Genomic DNA, 17,492 nt, shown 5'->3' with positions numbered 1-17,492 from the left:
GGGGTTGAGGGTCAGTCAGCACAGGGAGCTGCTTGCTAGTGAGTCAGTCAGTCGGTCGGTCAGTCGGTCGGTCAGTCAGCATTTGTGGAATGGAATGAAGCTCTTTGAAAAGGTTCCCAGGCAGGCCCCCCAACCCAGGTCCTTTGTTCAGAGAGCCAGCATCCAGCAGGGACCAATTCATAGTAGGCTATAACCTACAGGAGACGTGGGTGGCGTATCAGTCATGAGTCACATGGTTCACACTATAAAGACTCCGGTACTCCAAGGAAGGAGAGAGTGGGTCTTAAATGGGACCAGGGTGTGTCTGGTCAGGGAGAGGCCGAATGGAGTATAGGCAAGAAAGGTGGTGGCCGGGATACAGAATGGGAAAGTCCTGGTGTGATGGGGAGGCCGTGCTGAGGGAGCTTTGGAAAAGCGGGGAGAGATGTGGGGAGGTGGGCAGGAGGGGCTCCGTTGAGGAGGGCCTAAGGGCCAGGCAGAGGGCTGCCAGTGGGTGTGGAGCTCTGCCAGGCCGGGGTTGGGGTGCGATGCCCAGGCCTGGGGCGTGCGTCATAGGATGAAGCTGTCTGGCTCCTGCTAACTCTCTCTTCTGCTCTCACAGTGGCCGCTCTCCTTCCTCCTAACGCTCTGGCTTCTCTCTGCCTCAGGAACCTGGCCCACCTCGGCCGCCCCTCCCCAAAGCCTACGTCCCCTTGGACTCTCCCCCCACGGTCCCTCCACTCCCTAGTGAGAGCCGCTTCTGGCCATACCCCAACTCCCCTTCCTGGCATCACAGTGGCGAGACAGCCAGGGGTCAGGTACCCAGCATCCTTGGGGTTTGGAGGGTGGGACGGTGCGGTATGGGACAAAGACCCGGGGAGGGGCAGTGTAGGGCACTGGGCTTGTTTTCCCATGCATTTCCACAAAGCTCTATTTTTCCTGGGCCGCCCTTGGGTAACAACAGTCTCACAGACCATCTTCCCTCTTGCTTTCTGTGAACAATGGAAAGCGAATTACAATCCTCCCCAATCCTGGCTCTCGAGCATCTGATGGCTGTGGGTGACCAAACCAAAGGACATGGAGTCATACCTTCCTCAGTGCCATCCCAGGCCCTTCCTGTCCCTTGCCCAACTCAGACTCCAGTCCTCTCGTGTTCTCGCTGCCTCTGTCTTGTTCTCGCTGGGTCTCACGAGCTTCTAGTCTGTAAGGAAGGACATAGGCCCTCATCTCCCCTGTGGGCCTCTCACCTGGGTCCTTAGTCAGGACAAAGAGGTGGACAATGAGACTTGGACTTGGTTGTATGTTGTTGGGAGACCCATGGTATATCCAGACTCTGTTATATGTAGTTTGTGTAGCTGAGGCCTTGCCAGTAAGACAGGCAGAAGAGTTGGCATTGCCTGTAGCTGGTACACCAGGAAATGGACAAGACTTACCTATTGCCTGGGCTTCTTCTGGCTGGGCAATTGCTATGGTTTCAGATTCTAGCCTTATTTCTTATTTTCTGAATTTTCAGTGAGACTCAGACTCTTTGACTGTACAATAGGAAGTGGTTGCACAGAGGCTGTCTGAGGCCTCATGGCTCTGCAGACCCACAAGCAAATGCCTTTTTCACGTCCCCGGAATCCTGGTATCAAGGGCCAGCCACAGGGTTCTTTTTGCCTAGTCTGCACAGATCCCGGCAGGATCCTCAGAGACCCTAGGGTTTGCAGCCCCCTCTGGTGACTCCTCCTATGATCCAGAGCCCACAGACAATCTGTGCTTCTTTAAACTTTCCAAGATACCTGGGTTGGGCAAGGACCTCTCTGATTAGCCTAATAGAAACCCTTCTTGGCTCTCATTCCCTAGAGAGCAGTCTGTGATACATAGGTAAGAGCCGCCCTTGCCCACTACGAGCTAGCCAGCACCTGTGCGATTTCCCTGCTTTTTATATCTTAAAGGATTTGAAATAAGGCATTAAGGAGGCCAGATCTAGCATTCACCCTAACACCAGCCATCTTTCCATCCCTCCTTCCCAGCCCAAAACAGGCTATGAGCCAAACAAGAAAGACCCCGACCAGACATCACCCCTGGATCCTCCCAGAGACATCAGCCTTGTGCCCACCAGACAAGAGGTGGAGGCAGAGAAACAGGCAGCTCTCAACAAAGGTATATTTCGGCCCACACTGGCCTAAGTGAGGCTAAGGTACTTCCTCATGCTGAAGGAGGATGCTCACCGACCCTCGGCCTAGGTGGAGAGAGCAACCAGGCCTCTCCCTAAGAAGCGGGGGCTTCTAGCCCCTGACTTCCCACAAGGTCCTCTGTCTGCTCTGTCTCACTGTAGTTGGCATCGTGCCCCCTCGGACAAAATCTCCTGCTGAGGAAGAGATGACTCCATCAGCAGTAATGAGGAGGACAACCAATGGCCTCACCAATGGCCTCTCCTCACGGGTAAGTGCATGCTCGCAGGCTCTGAGGGCGTGTGCCCAGTGGTCATGACCACTCAAGACCCAGAGCTAGGGAGGGAGTTAGACCCCGTGGGAGGAAGAATGGTCCTTCATAGACATGTCAAAGGTCAAGGGAGAGAAGCATGGTAAACACCGGAGCGTGTTTAACATTGTCAGAGCATGCTGTTGGCCAGATAGGATGTAGCAGGAAGAACAGAGGCCAGAGTGCAGGGTGCTGTTAGTTCCCTAGGGCTCCTGGGAATTAACCCATCACCACACGTGCCTAGCGGCTTAAAACAACACAACTTTATGCTTCCAGTTTGGAGGCCAGAAGTCCAAAGTCAGGGCGCCACCAGTGTTGGCTCCTTTGGAAAGCTGAGAGATTGTGTCCCAGGCCTCTCCTGGTGAATAGTGTTTCCCCACAAGGCTTAGTATCCATCAAATCACTCTGACATCGCCTTCTCTGTATGTCCTCTCCTTTTCTTAAAGGGACACTCCTCATTGGACTTGGGGTCCCTAAATTCATGATAATGTCATCTTCAGATTCTTAATTACAACTGTAGAAACCCGTTTCCAAAAAGGGGCATAAGTCTCAGGCCTAAGGGGCTATGGTTTAGACTTATCTTGGGGATCACTATTCAACAGCTGTGGTGCCAAATTCTTGCCATTCCACTTGAAAAAGTACTCCTTCTATTCCAGGAACCCCAAAATCTCAACTCATGACCTCATTAGCTTTAATACTAAAACCTCATCTAACTATTATTAGCTCAGAAGCCCCACATCTCCAGCCAGGCATGATGACTCATGCCTGTATCCCCAGGACTTAAGAGGCTGAGGCTACACAGTGAATTCTAGGCCAGCCTAGATCACAGAATGAGATCCTGTCTCAAGAAACAAAGGCAGACAGGATTGGAGAGAGGGCTCCGTGGGTAAAGTTCTTGCTTTGCAAGCCTGAGAACCTGAGCTCAGATTCCCAATATCCTTGTAAAAGCCAGGCCTGAAAGCCACCTTCGGGGGTGTAAAGACAGGCGTAGCCAGGGAACTCACTGCCAGTCAGTCTAGCCAAAACAGTGAGCTCCGGGTTCAGTGGGAGACCCTGTCTCAAAAAAGCAGGGTGAGGAGCAGTAGAGGAAGACAGTTGGAATCAGTCTCCAGCCTCCACACATGCATGCACAAGTGAGTGAGTCCTCACACAAACATGTGCACACATGCACCCCCACCCCACACAAAGAAGGTAAGTCCCATAACTCATCATCGGGATCCTGTCTAGCAGGTGTGCATGGGACTCTAGATCATGTTTGTTATGGTCATCTTTTTTAAGAATCTATTTACTTTTTCATCATGTATGTGTGGGGATGGGTGGGTACAGGTGTGTGTGTGTGTGTGTGTGTGTGTGTGTGTGTGTGTGTGTGTGTGTGTATACCATGATACATGCATGGAGATCAGAGGACAAGTTTTAGGAACCAGTTCTCACCTTCTACCTTGCTAGGTAGAGTCTCTCTCTGTTGCTGGCCTGTGAACTTCCAGGTGATTCCCCTGTCTCTGACTCGCATTTCAGGGTAGTAGTGCTGGGGTTACAGGCGACTGCCACCACATCCAGCCTTTCATGTGGGCTCCGGGGATCGAACTTGGGTCATTGGTCTTGCACAGCTGGCACTCTCACCTGCTCAGCTATCTCCCTGGCCCCAAGATAATCATTCTTGTCCCAAAGGAGAACTAGAAGGAATAAAAGGCTCTCCAACCTCAAGCAAGTTATTGTTTGCCAGTGCTGAGATCAAACCTCAGAGCGCTGTGCATGCTGGCCAAGTGCTGTACCTCTGAGCTATAGCCTTGGAGCCTAGGGCCTGAGGATAGTCTTCTGGGGCTCACTGTCCTGCCTGTGGGTAGGTGAAGGTTCTACCAGCCCTTGGTGCCAGACTGGTCTTTCCGTAGCCAGGGCTTTTCGTTCAGGGTCAGCCTACCTTTTCTGGAGGGGGTACCTGGCATTTATAGCTAAGAAGCTCTGTTAGTCAATTTCTTGCCTCTGTCATGCCCAGAAATCGGATAGCTTTTTCTCCACATCCTCATTTTATCCACAAACTGGCAGAGTTGGTTCTGATAGCATTCTCAAAAGCACACGTGGCCCTGCTAGATTTAAAGGGATCCACGCTGTCCATTGTGGGATCTCTTCAAAGCCTTCTTGGGTGGCCCATCACTATTTCTGGCTCCTGAGATACCTGATGAGCTCATCAGAATCATTTTGAAGTCCCCGTTTCTACCAATGAAATCTAGGATTTTTTTTTTTCCCTCATTGTTCACCTTAAAATTCTCCTGGCCTCTCCACATTTCTTGATTCTGAAGTCTCTTCTGCTATGCTGAGTATTTCTTAGCACCCCATTTCCTAGCACCCCAGTCTTTATAGGCTTCCTGGGGCTCACCATGTCCTATGTAGCTGCAAACAACAGAAATCTGTTCCTGGTTTGTGTGTGGAGTCCAGAATGAAGGCACTGGCAGGGTGTGTGGTCGCTGCTGCTGGTGCTGAGGGCGGGTCCGTCCAGCCTCCCTCCTAGTGTGGATCCAGCTAATCGGACTTGGCATTTGTTGGCATGTGGATGAGTCATTCTAGCCTCCGACCCCATCTTCATCACCCTCTTTCTGCTCCATGTTGTCATCTTTTCTGTCTTTTACAAGGACAGTTGCTGTCAGATCCAAGTCAGCTCTGATTCAGGATGATCTCATGTTTCCAAATAAAATCACCTTTGCAGGCACCAGGGGCCCGAATAAATGTGACATGTTTTTCTGGAACCATTGTTCAGCCCTCTATGGGCAGGCTACCTGCAGAAGGAATATTTGGGGCACTTGGAGCCATGGGCAACCTGGTGGGGTGGGGAGCACCTGGCCGAGCCTTGTTTCCTCACCACAGCAGGAGCGCCCCAAGAGTGCTGTGTTCTCCGGAGAGGGCAAGGTGAAGATGAGCGTGGAGGAGCAGATCGACCGGATGAGGCGGCATCAGAGTGGCTCCATGAAGGAAAAGCGGAGGAGCCTACAGCTCCCAGCCAGCCCAGCTCCGGAACCTAGCGCCCGGCCTGCCTACAAAGTGGTAATGTCCTCCCAGCTGCCCACAGGCCCGAGTCTGCCATCTGTCCATACTGCTGCTCTCTGCCCATGGCCAGCCTGGGCCAGGGAGCTTGAAGGAGAGACCAAGCAGAACTTAGCAGGGCTCCTGGGATACCCCCCCACACACACACACACATAGAATTCCTTCAGCCCATGTTTCTGCTTTATGTTTAATGAAAAGTAATGCTTCCCCCCCCCAAAAAAAAGAATGATGAATGTTTTTGCTGAAATGAAGTATTCAAAAATTCGTTTAGTGTTTGAGAGCGCTTACTGCTCTTACAGAGGACGGGAGTTGAGTTCCTGGTACTCACATCAGAGGGTTCACAATTGCCTCCTTCTAATTAAGGAGATCCAAAACCATCTTCTGGCCTCAGCAGGCACCCACAAACACACTATATGTACATGTGCTTACACACACACACACACACAATTAAAAAGCAGAAAGTTAATTTGGTAGAGAATAGTGCAAAATCCATCATGTAGAAAGAGCTATCACTTTCATGTGATTCTGGGCACATTCTGTGTAGTGAGCATTGGCCTGGGTGCCCTGAGGACAGCCATAGTATATTCCTTCGTTTAACCCCATCAGTGGCAGCAGTGATTTCACATCTGTCACCCCTGTTTTATAGACAGGGAGATCAAGTCAAGAGAAACAGAGAGCTTGCTGGGTCTCACAGCTCTAAGTGCAGAGGTGGGTGTAGCCAAGGCAGCTACTTAACTTTTCTCTACAGTAAGTTTCAGAAATAGAGAAGAAGTTGGATGTAAATTCTACCTTCAGACAGTTTTGCTCAAGTCAGTAGTTCAGAACTTCCACAGCTTGAGACTATTAGAAATCAATATGGGGCTGGGCAGAGGTGGCGCACGCCTTTAATCCCAGCGCTTGGGAGGCAGAGCCAGGTGGATCTCTGTGAGTTCGAGGCCAGCCTGGGCTACCAAGTGAGTTCCAGGAAAGGCGCAAAGCTACATAGAGAAACCCTGTCTCGAAAAACCAAAAAAGAAAAAACCAAACCAAACAAACAACAACAACAAAAGAAATCAGTATGGGACACACTGCTTCTGCTGCCCAAGGTGTAAGTACAGGAGTGAGCACTGATAGATAGTTAGAGGTTGTGCCTCTGGGCCTCGCTGTGGGCAGGTGCTGGGAACAGAGAGGAAGGAGTTGGCTGTGCAGCGCAGGCCAGTGGGAGCCTGGCCAAGGATGCTCGCCAGCGGCAAGGATACAGGAATAGTAAGACCTGCCTGGAGGGAGACACGGGTAGAAGAGAGGTGGTCATGACAGCGCTATCTCCCCAGGTGCGCCGTCACCGCAGCATCCACGAAGTGGACATCTCCAACCTGGAGGCAGCCCTGAGGGCCGAGGAACCTGGCGGCCAGGCCTACGAGACACCACGGGAGGAAATTGCCCGGCTTCGCAAAATGGAGTTGGAGCCCCAGCACTACCACGTGGACATCAGTAAGGAGGTGAGTGGATTCAGGGTGGGGCTGAGGGGGGGCGGTGGCCAGGGGTGGGGGGTGAGGGGGGGTGGGGAGATGGTGACCTCAGGCCCTCCTCCGCAGCTCTCCACTCCAGACAAAGTCCTCATTCCTGAACGGTACATTGACCTGGAACCAGACACCCCCTTGAGCCCCGAGGAGTTGAAGGAGAAGCAGAGGAAAGTGGAGAGGATCAAGACGCTCATTGCCAAGTCCAGGTGATAGGCCTAGGCCAGCCTCCATTCCGCTGCCCTCCCTGCACCTAAGTTCCTAGGCTGCTAGATGTCTTGGTGGCTGGCACCTTGCCTCCCTGGGGTAGAGATAAATAGAAGCAGTGGCCAAGGGCAGCAGACTATATCCAGGCTTCTGGCAGAAATGAGGATGCTGCCTCTGGGCCCCAGAAAGACCTGCTGGGCTTGTGCACAAAATGGAGGGCGCCTCAGCTCATCCTCCCGCCCTTCGAGGCCGCCCCACATGTTCACTTGAACGTTTGACAATTCGTTTGAAAGCATCGAGGGTAGGGATCCCAACAGTCTGGCCAGGGTCTCCCTCGCTCCTAGGGACAGCCTCGCTGGGCACCAGAGGCTGCATACTCAAAGGCCCCTGGCTTCTCCCCGCCAACCTCAGCTGCAGACCACCCCAAGCCAACTGGACCATGCTGTCCCCTCCCTCCATGTCTGTGTGTCTGTGCCTCTTCAGTATGCAGAACGTGGTGCCCATCGGCGAGGGGGACTCTGTGGACGTGCCCCAGGACTCAGAGAGCCAGCTGCAGGAGCAGGAGAAGCGGATTGAAATCTCCTGTGCCCTGGCGACCGAGGCCTCCCGCAGGGGCCGCATGCTGTCTGGTGAGAGGGGCTGGGCCTCGCTCGCTCCGCCAGGGACGCCAGCTGACCAGGTGTAGGGGAGGAAGTGCAGTGTGCCAGGGGGGCAGGCTCAGAGAGGTGCCAGGTCATCGTGAGCATTCATTAAGCCACTGGGTTTGTGCTAGGCTCAGTCCAGAGAGGCCAGAGCGTCTGGCCTCCAGGGGCTCAGCGCTCACTGATGCTCACCTTTAGAGGCTGCAGGGAACTCAGAGTCATCTGACCCTGGAAAAGCATGGAGAGGAGAAATGGATGGAGCGTCCTTGGGAACCATAGGGCGGGTTTGCCCTCCCCCCGCCCGGGTGAGAAGGCCAGGTGTTCAGGTTTCCTTCTGATTTTCTTCCCTGCTCCGTGCAAACAGAACCACGGAAAGGTGACAAAATGACAAAGCAGCTGAGGACTTGGGAGCCAATCCCCCTCCACCCAAATTCCCTAGGAGGAGAGGAGGAAGAAGTGACCTCACACCCGACACAAGAGTCCCACTTAGATGTCATTGTGTTGAGGTCACTGGGATTAACTTCTGCAGGCTAGAGTAGCATCCCAGAGGAGGGGAATGCAGCCGGCCCTTGAATGAAGGGGAGTCTGTAGGAATGGGAGGACAGGAAAGGCAGAAGTGAGCTCATCCCCGCATAGTAGGAGCATTTAATTTTGTTTTGTTTTTGAGACAGGGTCTGGCTACGTAGCCCAGCCTGGCCTGGAACTCTCGATCTTCCTGCTTAGGCTCCTGAGTGCTGGGATTATTGGGGTGCACCACCATGGCCACCGGTGAACTTTGGTGACCACAGTTAGGGGGAGTGACATGAAATCAGTCACGGCTTAAGGTGACCAGTAGAAATGAGAGAGGCCAGGTCACAGGCCACAGTTACGGCAGTCCTGGCGAGGCAGGAGCCCCGTGGAAGGGATGGTGCTTTATGTTGGTGACAAATGGCATTCCGAGCCTCCAGTTCCTCGCTGGCAAAATCCAAAACACCTACTTTCAGTTCAGACCAGTGCAAGGGTGTCAGAAGCAGCCGATGGCAGCCCCTTGCACAGAGCTGGGGTTTGAGTGCTGTAACAATGGCGGTGCTGGGATGCTGGGATGCTGGGATGATGCTGGGATGATGCTGGGATGATGCTGGGATGCTGGGATGCTGGGATGCGGGTAGACCTATTTGAATCAATAAGAGCTGAAGCTGCAATGAAGAACCCTCTGGTCTGTCTCTAACTCTCTACATGCACATTACAACCAGAGGGTTGTAATCACAACGAAGAAGACATCGGTTAACCCTCGAGAGCCTGCTGTCATTTAGGGAATGATGAGCTTCAGGATGAAGGGCTGGGGGGGACGCTGTAGGCTGCAGGTGCTCCTGGGACAGGCTCTCCACAGGCTGGCCTGAGTCAGGCGGGACCATCTCCTTTCCTGCAGCTAAGGCAGCCAAACCAGTTTGGCTGCGGCCAGGGAGGCCTCCAGTGACCTCCCCTTACTTTAGTTACTAGTGGAACTTGAACCTAAATTGAACTTGAACCAGAATTCCACATGCTTTGGGCAAAAGGCACTTCCTGTTTCAAGAGGGCAGCACCCCCAATGCTTAAAAACTTCCCCTCAGGCCTGCCACGCACCTGGCTTTCTCCACTGTTACCCAGCAGTCCAGGTTTCATGAAAACAAACCTCTAGGGCCGATCAAATTTTTCCTGACGACACTTGGGCTCACATTTCAGGGTCTGTGTGCCGAAAGCAAATGGTCGCTGTGCTTCCGCCAAAACCCCCAACAATTTCAAAAATGGCTATGGTAGGGCCAGACCTCAGACCTAGCCCGCTGACCCTGCTAGCATTGGCCCATGGCCCAGAGGCCCCAGAGCAAGACTGGTCCTGGGCATATGCAGTGTGGGCGTAGGTTCATACCCAGGACACTAGGAGGGAGAACATCTGGGCATAGGTCCCGAGAACTGCAGGCATGGTGTATGGAGCTAAAGGGTGTGTGTGCCGGGAACTACATAATCAGTGAGGCGTGCTCTGTTCTGTAAGTCTCCCTGCTACCTGCTGATTCAGTGTGTATCCGATGAGAAGACGAGGCATTTCTGAATCTGTGGGCCTGGCCCAGATGTCGTGTGCAGCGTCTGTATCTGGTAATGTTTGCAGGTGTGTGTCTGTGTGTGTTCAGGTGATTGGTCTGTAGGTAGAAGGGATGCTCGAGCGCAAATATAGGAACGTGTGTGTGTGCGCGTGCCTTCGTGTGTGTGTGTGTGTGTGTGTGTGTGTGTGTGTGTGTGTGTATGTGTGTGTGAGGCCTATCCCATATGTTGTGCACAGTGTACACTCTGTAGCACTGTGAACAAGTCTGTGTACAAGGTGAGAGATGAAAGATGTATGTGGCTACTCACGCACGCAGACGCGCATACATTGTAGTACCACACCTGTCCAATATGTCCACTTGCTACACATCTGAAGCTAACTTGCTTCAGTGGATATAGTCTTAATATATACTTAGCGTGTCTGTTTCCTTAAAGAGATAACATTCGCCTAACCGCCTTCTTCTTCCTCAGCTACTGTTCTCAATATCCTTATGCTCCTGGCTTCTGTTGAAGGCATTTTCCCGGAGGAGCTGCGGTCCCTCTGTGTGGCTCTCTCTGTAACTAAGTGTGATCTCTGTAACTTACGTGTTATCTCTACTTTCCACAAAAGGGGCTCTCTTCACTTGTCCTTCTTAGAGCTGCACAGGGGCTTTCAGCTCCCCTCTTTCCCCCCCTTTTCCAGCCCCCATTTCCAATCTATGGGTCAGAACACAGATAGGTCAAGACCTATTAGAATTGTGAATAACAATGCCTGGACTCCACAGGACTCTGCATGTCGGTTGGTTGCGAGAGCCTCATTAGGCAGATGTTATAACATCTGTTTGGCTTCCCAGGGAGTCTTCTTGCCTACTTGCTGGGTTTTTGACTGAGTCTGAACACAGTCCATAAGTCACCCTCCTCCTTTGGTGATAAGGACATGCACATGAATGTGATGAAAAGCATTTGTGGGTGTTTTTGCCTATGATGTGACAAGGATGTCGGGTCATATGGAAACACTGAGGCTTGAATGTGCACAAACACATATTTAAGTTGTGTAAAATGAGTGTAACTGTGTGATGCTTTCAGAATCCCAGGCACAAATGGCATTCTGTGAGGCAGGCATGATCTCACATCCACCTGAGCAACCTGGGCTATGAACACACAGGGCACGTAGCAATAATAGGAGCCGAATGGGCCCTGTGTTGAACAGGTGAAGTCAGAGAAGGTGATGCCTGGGTGGGGAGCCAGGACGAGGAAGTTTAGTGTCACATCTTGGAAATGCAGCGTGACTCGTGGCTGAGGTCTGGTTCTTCTCTGAGCCCAAGCGAGGACCTTCTGCCATCCTCTGCCTTGGCTATCCTGAGGATGTGCGAGCGTCCAGTGGCCACTTAGAGGACTCTCCGTGTTGCTGTTCTTCCCATGAAAGAATGATGATAGGGTAAAATCTCATCAGTTCAAAGGTCACGGCTTTAAAGTTCGAAGTGACTTTTCACGAGCAGACTGAAGGTCCTCTCTGCTGGGTTGGTCAGAGCGGCGCCTCTCGTGATCGTGGATGTTGCCTCTGAGCCCTTGGTCATACCCAAACTGACAGAGATCAGGAAGCCATGCTCTTTGGAAACGATGATCATGGTGGCTGTCCTGCTGCGAAGAGGGGACCCGATGCTGTGGACTGGTGTGATTTTACTGCACTATTCATCATTATCATGAGGGGAACTGCCTCATAGATGGTGTGAAGTGACTCCCCTTCATTCCCATCCTGCACCAGTGTGGATGGGAAGGGAGTCTTTGTCCCAGAATGGGGTTCAGCCTCGTGCACCATCACACCCTGGTTCTTAGCAGAGCCTGGGTTTGTCCGGGTCTCCTCCCGGCGGCGGGGGCCTCACTAGCCTCCATGGCACCCTGGGGATAAAGACGGCTTTGCCTCTGCTTGAGCAAGCTCCCCAGGCCAGCTCCTCTCTCTCTGCTTGCCTCCCTGCCTTGCTCCCTGCCCAGGGAGTGGCCTCGCTTGCTCTGGGTGCCCAGGCTCCTCCCCAGTCCCCTTTGTCCTCTATTCACGGCCCTGTTCATTTCTGTTTCCAGTGCAATGTGCCACCCCAAGCCCTCCCACCTCCCCTGCTTCCCCGACTCCACCCGTCAACCCCCCACCGTCTGAACGCCCCGTGGGCGCCGACAGCAGCCATACCATGCGGGTCTGAGCTCTGACGTAAGCACTTTTCTACTGTATCTCATGCACCCCAGGGAGGGGGGCGGCCCTCCCTCACCCCATTGAGTCATCCACGCCCTCTCATTGCTTCTCCCCACCCCGGTACCCTGTGCTCAGTGTCCCCTCCATTTGTCCGCTTCAGCCACCGATGTCTCCCAAGCGGTACTGGCTGCGCGTGGCTGGCCACGCTGCCGCTTAGATATGACGATGCCAGCGACTCTGCTTCTTTGCAAGCAGAAGGGAACGGGGCAAAGTCCACACCTGTCTGCTGCTCGGGGGAACGTAGTTCCCTGGCCCCCTGCCTCTGCTCCTGCCACCCTAGGCTTCCCGTCTGCTCACCAGCTTCCATCTCTCGAGATCCATGGCAATCCTGCCGCAGAACCCTAAGAAGCCCCTAGAAGCTGTGTCCCCACACCCGGACTCTAATGTCCCTGAGGGCGGTGCTAGAGCCTAGCCTTGTTCTTCCCTCCCCTGGCAGCATGCAGTTTGTGTTAGGAATGGGCAAGAACCGGTCTCCTTCCCCTCCCTTCCGCTCTCTCCGGGGTGGGGAAGGGATGGCTCCCCCGCTCTTGGTGATGAAGCTTCCCACTCCCTAGAGAAGCTGCCTGTCGTGGCGTGCGGTAGCGCCACGTTCTCTTCTCACCCGCTTCTCTCTTTTCTAGTGCAAGCCCTGGCCGAGGCCAACGCTGTGAAGCTCCACAGAGCCACCTTCTGATAGCACATCCGGGACGCCGGCTCCTCATCCTGGCCTCCTGCCCTTGCACCCACCGCGAGAATGCCCCAGGGAGCCAGGCTGGGGCCAGGCCTGCTTCAGAAAGGAGCATGGATGCCTTGAAAGCCACATCTGCTGCCCGTGTCCTGAAGCCTGTACTGGCGTGCCAAGACCTGGGATGGCAAGGCCAAGGGTCATCCTCTCTGATGCCCCCCGGTCACAGGGAGTTCAAGTGCGGTTCCGGATGGCACTGTGTGGCCCTCTTGCACCCTAACCTGATGGAGAGCGTGTCCTGGTGGGAGCAGGCCCTCGGCTATGGGTGAGGACAGGAAGTGAAGACAAGACAGACTGTCTACCCCTTGGAACCCACACAACACAGTGAGAGAGAGGCCAGCTCTTGCCATCCTCTTCCTCCCCTCCCGTCCCAGCTGCCTCAGCGATGCCCAGGGCTTTGACACGGCGATGCTGATGGGTTTCCCTGGAGACCAGCTGCCCTGCTTGAGCCAAAGAGAAGATGATGAGTGCCAGGGGGGCGGCCCCCGGGTTCCTGGAGGGGTCAGGTGTGGGTGGTGTGGATAGAGGACAGCAGGTCTGCGCAGTGTCTGAGGGCAAGTTGGAAGTGGGAGTGGACGGAAGAGGAGAGAGGCTTGGAGACTGAAGGGAGGGGGAAGTCGGACGCTTTCCACAAGCAGTGGGGATGTAAGGAAGGAGAGGAAATGGGAAGGGAGAGTAGGAATGTCTTCCCTAGAGTGGAGCCTTAGGTTAGTGCCAAGCAGAGGACCTGACTGTCACCTAAGTACGTTCACGTCTTCCTCAGGAGCGGGTGGCCCAGGAGGACTCGCCGGGCACACGTCAGCCCCAGCCGAGGTGCTTGGTGGGAAGGTGTGGAGGAGGCGGGTGTTAGGGTGAGACAGCCTGGGAGATGGTCCATCTGTGTCGAGGCCTGCTGTTCGTCTCTCCCCGAGGGTCATGGGCAGAGAGGACTGTCTTACTGTCTGTCTATCTGTCGTCTGTCTGTCCGTCAGCCTTGGGGCCTTACCTCGCCAGTTTCTTGACCCACTCAAACCTGGAGAGTACTGTGGGCCCGCCCAGGGTTAGCCCCAGGAAGAGGGAATGGGGATTTAAATGTGAGGCCAGGCTCTGGGTCCTAACTCACCTCAGGTATCCAGAGCAGGACCAGAGGCTGGGCTTTCTTATAACCCACCTACCCAGGGAGGACAGGACAGGGCGAGACGGGAACAGAGTAGAGTCTTTCTCTATTCCACCTACCTTGAGTGAACGCAGCCAGAGAGCAGCGAAGGAAGGCCGGCTGCAGACGCCAGTCTCCAGGCCTGCCCTGCCGCACTGGCTGCCCAGAGACTTCAGCCTGAGCATCAGTGGTCCCAAGACACAACTGCATCATCTCCCGTCGATCCATCGCTGCTCCTTCGTGGTTGGGACAGTCACTAGTTTATGTGCAAGTAAAGATGACGGCTCATTCCACAGATGCTCGTCAAGCACTTTTTGTGTGCCAGGTACTGATGTTCCAGGTGTTTAGGAGATTGTCTTGCTTCTGAGGGACTCTGGATCGCAGGAGTCCACCCATAGGCACCCTGTCAGGCCTGGAAAGTGCTCCTCGGTGACATTCCCTATCTGCACAGTCCAAGCACCCCAAACCTGCCCTTTCTTCCTCAAAGACTGGTAGATGGGAACAGCTCCCAGGTTAGCTCTCTCCCCATACCCTCTTCCACAAGAAACAGAGTTCTTAGGGCTTTCCTGTCTTCGTCTCTCCTTTTTTTAAAAAGTGGTATTTTTAGAAATACACATAAAATACCAAGAAACGTCTGGGCCTCTTCCACCGCTCATCCCGTGTTTCATAAAGCTGGCTCTTTATGTTGCTTTTCATGCCTTAATATATGTTTTATGGAAGTGATCATGTCATAGATACCCATGTAATATATATATATACATCTATATCTATTTGTCTGGATGTCAATCCTTTCTCAACTCCTGCCCAGACCTGTTTTCTGTCCACGCCATTCTTAGCACATTGAAACCACGCCCCCTGCCTTTTGATCCAAAGAAGGAGAGAGGAAAGATTTATTTTAAGGCAGACCTATTTTATGCTTTTGTTTAAGAGCAGATCTATTTTCAAAACGTGCAATGTCTGAAAGGGATTGGTGACGTGCGAGGAGACCGAGGTGGCTGTCCCTGGTCTGGGTCTCTGCCCTCCCCTCTGCCCTGGCGGCTTTCTTCCCCTTACCCAGTCATTGTAAAGGGCTGGTCCCCAGGCTCCTCCCATCTGCATCCTGCGGGAGCAGGACATGTCTTTGAAAGTCCTGGTCTAAGAACTTGATTTCACTGTCAGCTTTGGAAGGCAGCCCAAGGGTTGCCAGGCATGTGGGTCTCCTGAAGGAAATGTTTATGACTGCAGACATGCAGTCCTCACACGGGCCCCTGGACCGCCTCCCCTCATCCCTCTGTGAGGAAAGGCCAGCAGGTTGCTGGCAGCAGGCACTGGCTAGCCAGTTTGAAGGATGTCAGTCACAAGGTGAAGCCCAGAGATCCTTGGTGAAGCTTGGGATCCTCTGTGTTCTTTGGTGAATGCTATGAGTTCCTAGGCCTCTCCTACACTTTCTCTGGAGCCCACTCTGGGTCATGCTGGTTTCCCCCTAGGACTTTCCTTTCTGGGAGTCATTCTGTCATTGGTCTAGCATCCAGCCTCATTCTTGGCTGGGGAGGGCTCCACAGCCAATGTCACATCTCAGTCTTTCCCAAGAAGAAAGACTCTGTGCTTTGACAGGCTGTGGGCTTGAGTTCTGGCCTGTGCTAGCTCAGCCTTCCAAACTTGCTTCCTGACAGGTGAAGTGAGCAAGGAGGTTCTAGCCTTGCAAGGATTTGGGTAGGATGGAGACCTCACCCCAGATCTGAAATGATGTGTTTGGGAATTTTACAACACTTCTGGCCAGCCTTTGGTACCTGATCTCCAACTCTGGCATTTTTGGCCCTCTTCCCAGCCTTGAGTCTCTTGCTATGAATGAATAGGGCCCAGACATAAGCCTAGGGCTAGGCACTCCTTCTAGGGAAAGTCCTGGCTACCCACATAGGGCCTTCCCAATTCACGCGTTACCTCCACCACCAAAAACCAAGAGGCTGCGATCAAATACTGCTACTGTCACTTTAAAGACTTCTGAGGGAGCAAGCTTGCAAGCAGCAGGTCTGCTCTCCTGCCTTTATGGAAGGCATGTTCTTGGAGGCAGGGCTACGACTGCAAGATGGAATCCTTTCCTTCCCCATTAGGCACCCTCCTCCTGGCAGCTCTTAAAACTAAGAAAAATATACTATATATAAATATATATATATACATATCTATTTATGCACATATTTGGGGCCAATTTGATTTGCTAGTGTTAGACAATAAACCATACAAGGAAATTTATGATCTCAGTGTCTTTATTTAGTATGAAAGTGACCTTAGACAAAGTTAAGGTTAGATGAACAGCGTCTCTGTTGGGACCACATGGCCGTAGGCATCCCCTGAGCATTCGTCTAGCTGCTCATCGTCCCCTGGAGAAGGGGCGCCTGGCTGAGGTAGGTGAGAGCTTGCTCCCTCCTTTCGGTGGCAATCTTACTAGATTAGGTACTAAAGAACCCCAACGAGCTGTGCATTTGTATCTTGCAAGTTTGTATAAACCAATACCGGGAATAAAACGACTGGTTTGTACCTGTGGTGTGTGTGTGTGTATCCTTCTCCGAGAGCCTGTCGGCCTTTGCTGCCCTGCCCTTAGGGTCCACAGATTACAGACTGGGAAAAGGAAGCAGGGCACCCGCTCGCCTGCGCCTCTCAGCTTCACAGTAGAGTGCCTGTCTTCAGCCCGGAGCTGGGGTGGTGGCCGGCTAACCTCATCAGACTGAGGTTTGTGTAATGGAAGCGTCAGATGCTCCACAGGTGCTTTCCTTGGCCTGCCTCTGACGTGGGTGGTAGGATCATAGCAGGAAAAAAAGATCCCAACCTTTCTCAGTTGCCACGCAATGCTCTATGACTGTTTTATGACATGGAGGGGTGTGGGGGGGTTGGTGGGGATCAGAAAGAGCACCTCAGTTCTCTAAGCTAAGCCCTTTGGCATTTGCTGAGTGTGAAGGACTCTACTAGACCTTCTCCATTGGAAATCCTGAGTGAGGAGAGGCTCAAGAAGCCAGCTAAAGCTGGGCATAATGCGTACCTGTGATCCCAGCACATGGAAGCAGAGCTGGGAGGATAGAAAATTCCAGGCCAACCTGGACTACATAGAGAGGCCCTGTCTTCAAAACAAACCAACCAGGCAGTTACCTTTAAAGTTGCCATACCCTGTTCTCATCCCTGTAGCCTGAGTAGGGATGTTCTTTTTAACAGGCACTATAGGTGGGTGACATCCTCAGGGGAGCTGGTATTATCTGTGAATCAGAAAGAGTTGGAGCCAAACATGGGTGTAAGCAGATGCCTTTGGGCAGGTGAAGTAGCACACACAGAGCATCACAGCACTTGGAAAACTGAGGCAGGGGGATCATGAGTCGGAGGTCAGCCTATATAGCAAGACCCTGTCTCCAGAACAAAACAAAACAATAAAACAAAAATTCGTGGAGCTGGAGATGATGGCTCAGTGGTTATAAACACTTGCTATTCTTGCAGAGGACCCAGGTTCAATTCCCGGCACCCACATGGTAGCTCACAATTATCTGTAACTCCAGTTCCAAAG

At 53.0% G+C, this 17,492-nt stretch overlaps 1 protein-coding gene across 26 annotated transcripts in view; it reads left to right on the top strand.

Annotated features, from left to right (window-relative positions):
• Positions 1-16,480, top strand: part of Plekha6 (pleckstrin homology domain containing A6) — a 141,113-nt gene extending 124,633 nt beyond the window's left edge. For 20 of the 26 annotated variants that reach the window (XM_028876573.2, XM_037211414.1, XM_037211413.1 and 17 more), the window contains 9 exons: positions 648-797; positions 1,995-2,124; positions 2,300-2,406; positions 5,305-5,481; positions 6,792-6,959; positions 7,056-7,189; positions 7,671-7,816; positions 11,942-12,065; positions 12,728-16,480. In XM_028876573.2, the coding sequence (XP_028732406.1) occupies positions 648-797; positions 1,995-2,124; positions 2,300-2,406; positions 5,305-5,481; positions 6,792-6,959; positions 7,056-7,189; positions 7,671-7,816; positions 11,942-12,057 (1,128 nt within the window). In that variant the 3' untranslated portion in view covers positions 12,058-12,065; positions 12,728-16,480. The remainder of the gene's footprint in view (positions 1-647; positions 798-1,994; positions 2,125-2,299; positions 2,407-5,304; positions 5,482-6,791; positions 6,960-7,055; positions 7,190-7,670; positions 7,817-11,941; positions 12,066-12,727) is intronic. The other 6 variants (XM_037211409.1, XM_037211418.1, XM_037211417.1 and 3 more) reach the window with 3 other exon arrangements.
• Positions 16,481-17,492: the final 1,012 nt, after the last annotated feature.

The sequence above is a fragment of the Peromyscus leucopus genome, chromosome 15 (genome assembly GCF_004664715.2).
Source record: "Peromyscus leucopus breed LL Stock chromosome 15, UCI_PerLeu_2.1, whole genome shotgun sequence".
Lineage (NCBI taxonomy): Eukaryota > Metazoa > Chordata > Mammalia > Rodentia > Cricetidae > Peromyscus > Peromyscus leucopus.
Note: the sequence above shows the minus strand (reverse complement) of the source record. Positions and strands in the feature narration are given on the sequence as shown.